This window comes from Caretta caretta, chromosome 1 (genome assembly GCF_965140235.1).
Source record: "Caretta caretta isolate rCarCar2 chromosome 1, rCarCar1.hap1, whole genome shotgun sequence".
Classification (NCBI taxonomy): Eukaryota; Metazoa; Chordata; order Testudines; family Cheloniidae; genus Caretta; species Caretta caretta.
This window is the reverse complement of record NC_134206.1, coordinates 29,913,740-29,922,824: the sequence shown is the minus strand read 5'-3', so window position 1 is coordinate 29,922,824 and position 9,085 is coordinate 29,913,740. Positions and strand designations below refer to the sequence as shown.

Below are 9,085 nucleotides of genomic sequence, written 5' to 3'. Positions count from 1 at the left end.
GCAGCAGTAAATAGCCAGCTCAACGGGCTTTGCTTAGTATGGGGAAGGAGGGGGCTGCTGTTATGAAGGTTGCAGAAGCCGAAAGACTATGGCTTACCATGGCCGCCTGCAAGCTGAATTCTGTTGCCCGGCCCTGCATATGTGATTTCTAACACCAAAGCCTCAGGCACTCAATATAAGATGCAAAATGCGACCTTGTACCAAAATCACATGTGCTATGTAATGTGAATAGTGTTGTTCACTGTGAAAGAGTATAGCCATTGTTCTGCAAAATACTTCACTCCCTTTTTCTCCTCCAGCAGCTGCAAATGTTTCAAGCCTCCCTCCTCCGTCTGAAAGGCTATCTCAGATAAGGCGGTGAAAAAAACGCACGCGCGATGACATGTTCTCTGAGCTCATGCAGTCGTCCGGCACTGACAGAGCTGCGTGGAGGGACACAATAGCAGAGTACAGGACAGTGGCCGATGAACATGAGGAGAGGTGGTGGCAGGAAGATCAGAGGAGGCATGAGGCAATGCTGGGGCTACTGCGGGATCAAACGGACATGCTCCGGCATCTGGTGGAGGTTCATGAATGGCAGCAGGATCACAGACTGCCGCTACAGCCCCTGCTTAACCGCCCTCCTTCCTCCCCAAGTTCCATAGCCTCCTCACCAAGATGCCCAAGAACGCGGGGTGGGAGGCTCCGTGCACCCAACCACTCCACCCCAGTGGACAGCCCAAGCAACAGAAGGCTGTCATTCAACAAGTTTTAAACTGGCCTTTTCCTTTCCTCCTACCCTCCTCCCACACCCCACCAGGGCTACCTTGTGGGTTATCTCCCTATTTTTATAATCAATTAATAAAGAATACATGTTTTTAAACGATAGTGACTCTATTTCCTTTGCAAGCAAGCTGTGATCGAAGGGGGGAGGGTGGGTGGCTTACAGGGAATTTAGAGGCAACCAAGGGGGCGGGTTTTCATCAAAGAGAAACAAACAGAAGTGTCACACAGTACCCTGGCCAGTCATGAAACTAGTTTTCAAAGCTTCTCTGATGCGCAGCGCTTCCTGCTGTGCTCTTCTAACCACCCTGGTGTCTGGCTGCGCATATTCAGTGGCCATGCGATTTGCATCAACCTCCCACCCCGCCGTAAACGTCTCGCCCTTACTCTCACAGAGATTGTGGAGCACACAGCAAGCAGCAATAACCATGGGAATATTGGTTTCGCTGAGGTCTGAGCGAGTCAGTAAACTGCGCCAGCGACCCTTTAAATGTCCAAATGCACACTCTACCACCATTCTGCATTTGCTCAGCCTATAGTTGAACAGCTCCTAACTACTGTCCAGGGTGCCTGTGTACGACTTCATGAGCCAGGGCATTAAGGGGTAGGCTGGGTCCCCAAGGATAACTATTGGCATTTCAACATCCCCAACAGTTATTTTCTGGTCTGGGAAGTAAATCCCTTCCTGCAGCTGTTTAAACAGTCCAGAGTTCCTGAAGACACGAGCGTCATGAACCTTTCCCAGCCATCCCATGTTGATGTTGGTGAAATGTCCCTTGTGATCCACCAGTGCTTGCAGCACCACTGAAAAGTACCCCATGCGGTTTATGTACTGGCTGCCTTGGTGGTCCAGTCCCAAGATAGGGATATGCATTCCGTCTATAGCCCCACCACAGTTAGGGAATCCCATTGCAGCAAAGCCATCCACTATGTCCTGCACATTTCCCAGAGTCACTACCTTTGATAGCAGCAGCTCAATGATTGTGTTGGTTACTTGCATCACAGCAACCTCCACAGTAGATTTGCCCACTCCAAATTGATTCCCGACTGACCAGTAGCTGTCTGGCTTTGCAAGCTTCCACAGGGCTTTTGCCACTAGCTTGTGAACTGTGAGGGCTGCTCTCATCTTGATATTCTTGCACTTCAGGGCAGGGGAAAGCAAGTCACAAAATTCCATGAAAGTGCCCTTACGCATGCAAAAGTTTTGGAGCCACTGGGAATCATCCCAGACCTGCAACACTATGTGGTCCCACCACTCTGTGCTTGTTTCCCGGGCCCAGAATTGGCGTTCCACGGCATGAGCCTGCCCCATTAACACCATGATCTCCAAATTGCAGGGGAACACGGTTTTAGAGAAAAGTGTGTTCATGTCCTCATCACCGTACTTCTGTCGCCTCCTCTCCTGGTTTTTCAGGTGCTGGTTCTGCATAAACTACACAATAATGTGCAAGGTGTTTACAATGGTCATAACTGCTGTGGTGAGCTGAATGGGCTCCATGCTTGCTGTGCTATGGCGTCTGCTCCTGCTTGGGCAATCCAGGGAAAAGGGCATGAAACGATTGTTTGCTGTTGCTCTGATGGCGGGAGGGGTGACCGACAACATGGCTTACAGGGTTGGCTTACAGGGAATTAAAATCAACAAAGGGGGTGGCTTTGCAAGAAACAGAATGGCCCCCTCAAGGATAGAACTCAAAACCTCAAGGACAGAACTCAAAACTGGGTTTAGCAGGCCTTTGATTTCACGGAGGGAGGGAGGAGAAAATTAATACAAAAAAAATCTGGTCTATTTCTTGTTTTGATCCACTTCATCTATCTTTATACATCTTGCTGGCAGAAGATGGTGCAGTATGACTGCTGGCTGCTGATTAAAAGACAGTGCACTAGGACTCCTGGTAGCACTGAATCGCCATGAGATGAAACTTAAAAGGGAAATGACCTGGCTGAGTCACTCCCATGTTTGCCCAGGCACCCCTGATCTCATTGAGGTCAGTTAAAAGAGCACCCTGGACTACGTTGACAAAGGCTACCAGTCATACTGCACTGTCTGCTGCCAAAAGGCAATAAGCTGTTGCTGTGTAGCAATGCAGTACCATATCTGCCAGCACCCAGGAGACATATGGTGACAGTTAGCTGAGCGGGCTCCATGCTTGCCGTGGTATGGCATCTGCACAGGTAACCCAGGAAAAAGGGCACAAAATGATTGTCTGCCATTGCTTTCATGGAGGGAGGGAGGGAAGGAGGGAGGGAGGGGGACCTGATGATATGTACCGAGAACCAGCCGCGACAATGTTTTAGCCCCATCAGGCATTGGGATTTTGAAGGGTTAATGTTTAGCTATTCCACCTGGAAGCAGGCGGGGCACACCCTGACTGTTTCGTAGAAGCAATGCACACATTGCTCTATCCAAGGACAAGGGCTAGACATGAACCATGAGAACTTGATTGTTTGGACAGCAATTGTGGGAGGCTTTCTTAGCCTGGGCTCAAGGCCTGAGAACCAGGATTGTAGTAGATATAGATGCAACTAAGTATATTAATCAACGTCATACATTCCTTTGTGTATCTTTTTGTGGTAGCAGTGTGTAATGCTTAGGGGGGAGAAATATAATAAAAGGAGAAGGTGGAAGGCGGGGGGGCAGAACGCCCATCTCAGCTGACCAGCCTGCTTGCTTGCAAAAAGCTGGGTTCTGTCTCATCATTAAACCGCCACAACTGGCGCCCAAACGTGGGGCCCTCAGCACTCACCTCACCCGGCAAGGGTTTCAGACGCGTCACTCATCCGCTTCGCGGATCCCGGTGAGTATTTTTCATTGTGGTAAGTATGGGAAGCTCCCTCTCTGCTTTGCAAGTGCAACACCGCAATGAGCTGCAGTATTTGCTGCGTAAGGCTCAGCATGACTGCCCGGCTCGAGCACTTACTCTCCTGCTACAGGAGGTGTGTGCCAAGTGCCCGTGGTATCCTGAAGCCGGAAGCCTTAAGCTAGCAGACTGGGAGCGATTGGGCCAGACATTGCACAAAGAGCCTCGGGCGCCCGTGCAGGCTTTACATGCCTGGCACCTCTGCCGCGATGTGGTACAGCGTGTCGCCTCCGATAGGCCCTCCCTCGCGAGGCTGGTGATCTCACCACCCCCGTCTGCTCCTGCAGCCATCCCCCCTCCTGGCGATGCGACACAGCGTGTCGCCTCGGAAAGGCCCTCTCCAGCACCAACAGAGGGGCTGCCGATCCCGCCGCCCCCGTTCGCTCCTGCAGCCATCCCTCCCCCTGCTTCGCCCCCAGTGCCTCTATTACCACCGCCTCCCTGGCCTTCCCCACCGGAGCCGGTGTGTGATCACCCTCCCCCCGTGGGGCCCCCCGGAGGGTCATCTGCATCTGCTCAGAAGCTTTCGCTGGTGCAACAAATGGTTCACGCAGCGAAAGCTCGATCAGATCTTACAGCGGAGGAGCTGGCTGATCTGGTCTCCGTTTGCTCGGTGACCTGGCAGAATGATGACCAGGGCAACCCCGTGGGCACCTGGACCACTTTGTCATACTCGGTGGTTAGAGAGGTGAGGAAAGCAATTCGTGAGTTTGGCCTGACTAGCACCTTTGTGCGTGGTCTCGTTGAAGGGATAGGTACTGGGTACTCCCTAATCCCTGAGGATTGGAAAACGCTGCTGCGCATGATGTTGTCACCCAGTCAGTATGTTATTTGGCTTAGTGAGTATCGGCAGATGGCAGAACGCCAAGCTCAGGTACATAGAGAGCGCGGTATCATTTATGAGCATTTGGCAGGGGAGGGCCCGTTTGCTACTATTGAGATGCAGTCTCAACTCCCTCAGGCTGTCTTCCCCATTATTTCCACCTGTGCCCAGCATGCTTTCAAGAAGGTCCCGGATTCAGGCAAGCCTACCAAAAGCTTTGTCAGTATCCGTCAGGGTGCCTCAGAGTCCTTTTTGGATTTTACCAACAGATTGCAGGAGGCTATCCTCCGACAGGTGGATAACACTGAGGCAGCTCACGAGCTCCTGTTAAAATTGGCAGTTGAAAATGCAAACGAGGATTGCCGCCGTGCTCTCCAGGCAGCACAAGCCTCTGGTATTTTAGAGCTCTCAGACATGCTGCGGGCGTGCCAGAACATCGGCACACAAGCCCACAAGGCTGGAGTTCTGGCTGCCGCCCTCAGAAAAACTGGGAAGGAGGGGAAGCATTGTTACCGCTGTGGTACGGAGGGTCATTTTCAGCGGGAGTGCCGCTCATCTAAGGCACCAGCCTGACCCTCAAAGAAGTGCCCCAAGTGTGGGAAAGGTTATCACTGGGCTAATCAGTGTCGTAGCGGGTCGGGAAACCGCGCGACGGGTCCCCCCCGAACCCAGGGCCAAACGGGGGTGTTTCCTACTCAGGCAATCGCTCCTCTGCCTTGGAATCCGTAGACTCTATGAGGGCGGCGACTGCTGGAAGTGCAGGGCTTGATTTGATCATGCAGGAGGACACTGACTTTCGGCTGCCAGGGGAGGTCTGTGCCATACCTACACAGGTGACGGGACCTCTCCCTGCCGGCTTTGTGGGTCTTGTTCTCCCTCGCTCACATGCTGGGAAACAGGGCTTTTTTGTCATTCCAGGGGTCATTGATGCTGATTACACTGGCATTATTAAGGTTCAGGTGTGGACTCATCTTCCACAGTCGCTCCCGCGTGGACGGTCAATTGCACAATTGATTTTAGTCCCCTATCAGGTGCCAGCTGCCGAGGATCGAACTCGGGGCGGAGGCGGCTTTGGATCGACGTTGTCTCACTCGCCATCTCACAGCGCGTCTTCTCCACTTGTTGCTCTGACAATGTCAGTCCGCCCCTCGAAGCCTCAGTTAACACTTCTCTTAGATGATGTTCCTTTTACAGGGCTGGTGGACACTGGAGCTGACGTTACGGTGATTCGTGATCTGGAGTGGCCGGTTAATTGGCCTACGGTTCCTTCTAAAGAATTGTGGGAGATCGGGGGTAGTAAACCCGGGTGCCAAAGTTTGTCTTGGGTCACGGTCTCTAAACCGGGAGGCCATACCCTTGCTACTATCCGCCCTTTTGTGCTCCCTGTCCACCTCAATATTTGGGGCCGTGATTTACTTACAAAGTTAGACACCACCCTCGATATTAACATCTGATGGCCCAAAACCCTCCCTCACCCACCGTGCCCTCCGCCTTACCCTTGGTATGGCAATCCTTAGAGCCCGTATGGATTGATCAGTGGCCCCTCCCTCTAAAAAAGCTAAAAGCACTTTATTCGCTTGTGCAGCAGCATTTGCAAGCACAGCGACTGGAGAGCTCCACTAGTCCCTGGAACACCCCGGTGTTTGTTATTAAGAAAAAATCGGGTGCTTGGCGACTGTTACATGATTTAAGGGAAATAAATAAACGCATCCAACCTATGGGCCCCTTGCAATTTGGCTTGCCAAATCCAAATTTAATTCCTCAAACCGATCAACTTTGTGTGTTAGATTTAAAAGATTGTTTTTTTTTACCATCCCCCTTTGCCCTCAGAATTAGCTGCTGTTATTTTGGCCTTTCAACCTTTTGCTGATTGTCCCTTTAATTTAATTGTGGATACCTATTATGTTTATTAGGTAATTGATCATTTACCCCTTGCCCTCATTACCCCTCAGGTTGATGCAGACCTCCTTCGCCTGTTTTTGTTTTTGCAGCACCTTTTTGCCACTTGTCATTTCCCTTATTTTGTTGCTCATATTTGCAGTCATACCCCTCTGCCTGGGCCACTCACTGAGGGCAATGCACGCGCCGGTCGCGCGTTGCGTGGTCAGGTAAATTCCCTTTTTTCTGACCCCATTGAAAGCCATGCCTTTTTTCATCAGTCTGCCTCTGTTTTGGCCCGGCAGTTTCACATTCCTGCTGATCATGCACGTTCCATTGTTCGTTCCTGCCCCCACTGTGCTGCTGCTGCTCCTACTTTTTCTTATGCCGTTAACCCCTGAGGTACCGCAGCAAATCAGCTGTGGCAGATGGATGTTACTCATGTGCCACAATTCCGCCCCTATTTGTTTTTACATGTTTCCGTTGATATTTATTTAAGTTTTTTTTGGGCTTCCCCACAACATGGGGAAGCCACTAACAAAGTTATTCACCATTTGCTGGCCTGCCTTTTTGTTATGGGTCGCCCCTGCCAAATTAAAACAGATATACCCCAGCCTACTGCTCTGCAGCCCTCTCCACCTTTTGTGCCCGCTGGGACGTCCGTCTTACACACGGAATCCCTTATAATTTCACGGGCCAAGCCATTGTTGAACGTGCCAATCGCACACTCAAAACCTTGCTAGATAAACAATTAAAACAAGGGGAGCTGCGTCTCCGAACCTTAGGAGACATTTAACAACAAATGCATATCCTCTTGTTTACTTTAAATAATTTAACACTGAATGCAGATCAGCAGACCCCTGCGGATCGGCATTTTCACAAATCTGAGGTACTGGAAAGACCACGTGTCTATTACTGTCAGCTGCCCGATCCACAGTGGCTGGGCCCAGTACCTCTAATCACTTGGGGTCGGGGATATGCTGCTGTGTCTCTCCCTGCAGGACCGTTGTGGGTTCCAGCTCGGTGTGTGCGACCGGCACTTAAACAACATGGCATGGCACCAGGGACTGTCGAATCCCATACCGGAGTTTCAGCTGACCTTGGAGGAGACCGCGTTGCCCCCCGAGTCGACAACGACGGGACGGAAATGGAGGAGGCGTAGCGTCCCAAGCCAGCCCGTGACATGGGGAGCAGTAAAAGCATTGGTCGCCGCGGCTCAACGAAGACTGGCAGCAGATCAACAGCCAGAGACTCCTGAGACTTTGTTTGTGGCGATTCTCGCCCAAATCACTGCTAATTCTGTGATGATTGTGTGCCTTTTGTGCCTGCTATTTCCTAAAAGAAGTGTACCCCTTTTAGATGATTATATTGCAGATGTTGAGCTTTTGGTTATTTTGTGTTTGTAATCATTGGGCTTACTTTTTGCTGCTGCTGTGTACAATGTATTCTTTCCTTGTTAAGATTTTGTAAAATTTTGCCCTGGAAAGCTCCCCAGGTTATGTCCTTGTCTGTCTGGGAGTTAAATAGCATGACAAAACAAATTGACGGCTACCATGAGATGGCCAAATATTAATAAATAAAAAACGGGGAGATGAAGGGTTAATGTTTAGCTATTCCACCTGGAAGCAGGCGGGGCACACCCTGACTGTTTCGTAGAAGCAATGCACACATTGCTCTATCCAAGGACAAGGGCTAGACATGAACCATGAGAACTTGATTGTTTGGACAGCAATTGTGGGAGGCTTTCTTAGCCTGGGCTCAAGGCCTGAGAACCAGGATTGTAGTAGATATAGATGCAACTAAGTATATTAATCAACGTCATACATTCCTTTGTGTATCTTTTTGTGGTAGCAGTGTGTAATGCTTAGGGGGGAGAAATATAATAAAAGGAGAAGGTGGAAGGCGGGGGGGCAGAACGCCCATCTCAGCTGACCAGCCTGCTTGCTTGCAAAAAGCTGGGTTCTGTCTCATCATTAAACCGCCACAGGATTTCTACCCAGAATTCAAATGGGCGGCGGAGACTGCGGGAACTGTGGGATAGCTACCCATAGTGCAACGCTCTGGAAGTCGACGGTTGCCTCAGTACTGTGGACACACTCCGCCAACTACATGCACTTAGAGCATTTGTGTGCGGGGACACACAATCGACTGTATAAAAACGCTTTCTACAAAACCAGCTTCTATAAATTCAACCTAATTTCATAGTGTAGACAAGGCCTTAGATAAAGCTATCAATGTAGCAATAGCCCTATAGCTACTGAATTCTTCTAAATGAAGATATAACAAGTAGTTTTTCCACTGAGTTGCCACAACTCCTATGACCGAATGAAAATAGATTTATAATATCAGATTGGGGAATGTAATCATTATAGCTAAAGATAAATTATTATTGCTGCCATCTGGACTTTGTGAGAAACATCCTTCTGAAGAATGTAATGCATTTACTACCAAAATAGAATTTGGTGCAAAAGTAAACAAAAAAAGAGCTTAATTTTAACTAAATAGGAGAATAGACACTAATTCAGAATCTACAGAAGGGAAAGTATTGACACTAACAAATGCTATTTGCACAAAAATATTCATGAAATCTTGTAGCTATTTTTTAGCTTGTCAAGCGTATTGATGTAGTAGAATAGCTTCCTGATTATTAGTCCTTTTAGTGAAGATGGTGTAAGCCACATGTTCTCAGAGACATGGGAATGTTTTGATATTTCCCCCCACCCCACTCCCATAAAGGAGTCTGGTTAACCTTGAAGCAGACAAT

The 9,085-nt window shown here is 49.6% G+C and overlaps 1 protein-coding gene across 3 annotated transcripts; it reads left to right on the top strand.

Annotated features, from left to right (window-relative positions):
* The first annotated feature begins 3,447 nt into the window (after nucleotides 1-3,447).
* Nucleotides 3,448-8,275, top strand: LOC125629380 (uncharacterized). Of its 3 annotated transcripts, XR_012667713.1 has the most exons (3): nucleotides 3,448-3,557; nucleotides 4,370-4,494; nucleotides 7,323-8,275. XR_012667713.1 is itself a non-coding variant. In XM_075126895.1 (2 exons), exons 1-2 carry the CDS (start codon nucleotides 3,583-3,585, stop codon nucleotides 7,725-7,727), a joined length of 1,131 nt encoding a protein of 376 aa, XP_074982996.1. In that variant the 5' UTR covers nucleotides 3,564-3,582; the 3' UTR covers nucleotides 7,728-8,275. The 3 variants fall into 3 exon arrangements, 2 of the variants coding, with proteins under 2 accessions (XP_074982996.1, XP_074982994.1); XM_075126895.1 differs by lacking the exons at nucleotides 3,448-3,557; nucleotides 4,370-4,494 and adding an exon at nucleotides 3,564-4,308; XM_075126893.1 differs by lacking the exon at nucleotides 3,448-3,557 and having other exon boundaries at nucleotides 3,564-4,494.
* The last annotated feature ends 810 nt before the right edge of the window (nucleotides 8,276-9,085 follow it).

Excerpts from the sequence above, each read along its gene's own strand:
- LOC125629380 (XM_075126893.1), top strand. The coding sequence starts at position 3,583 with ATGGGAAGCTCCCTCTCTGCTTTGCAAGTGCAACACCGCAATGAGCTG. Across the intron at positions 4,495-7,322 it reads TGGCAGAACGCCAAGCTCAG|GACCGTTGTGGGTTCCAGCT; the intron begins GTACATAGAGAG and ends CTCTCCCTGCAG.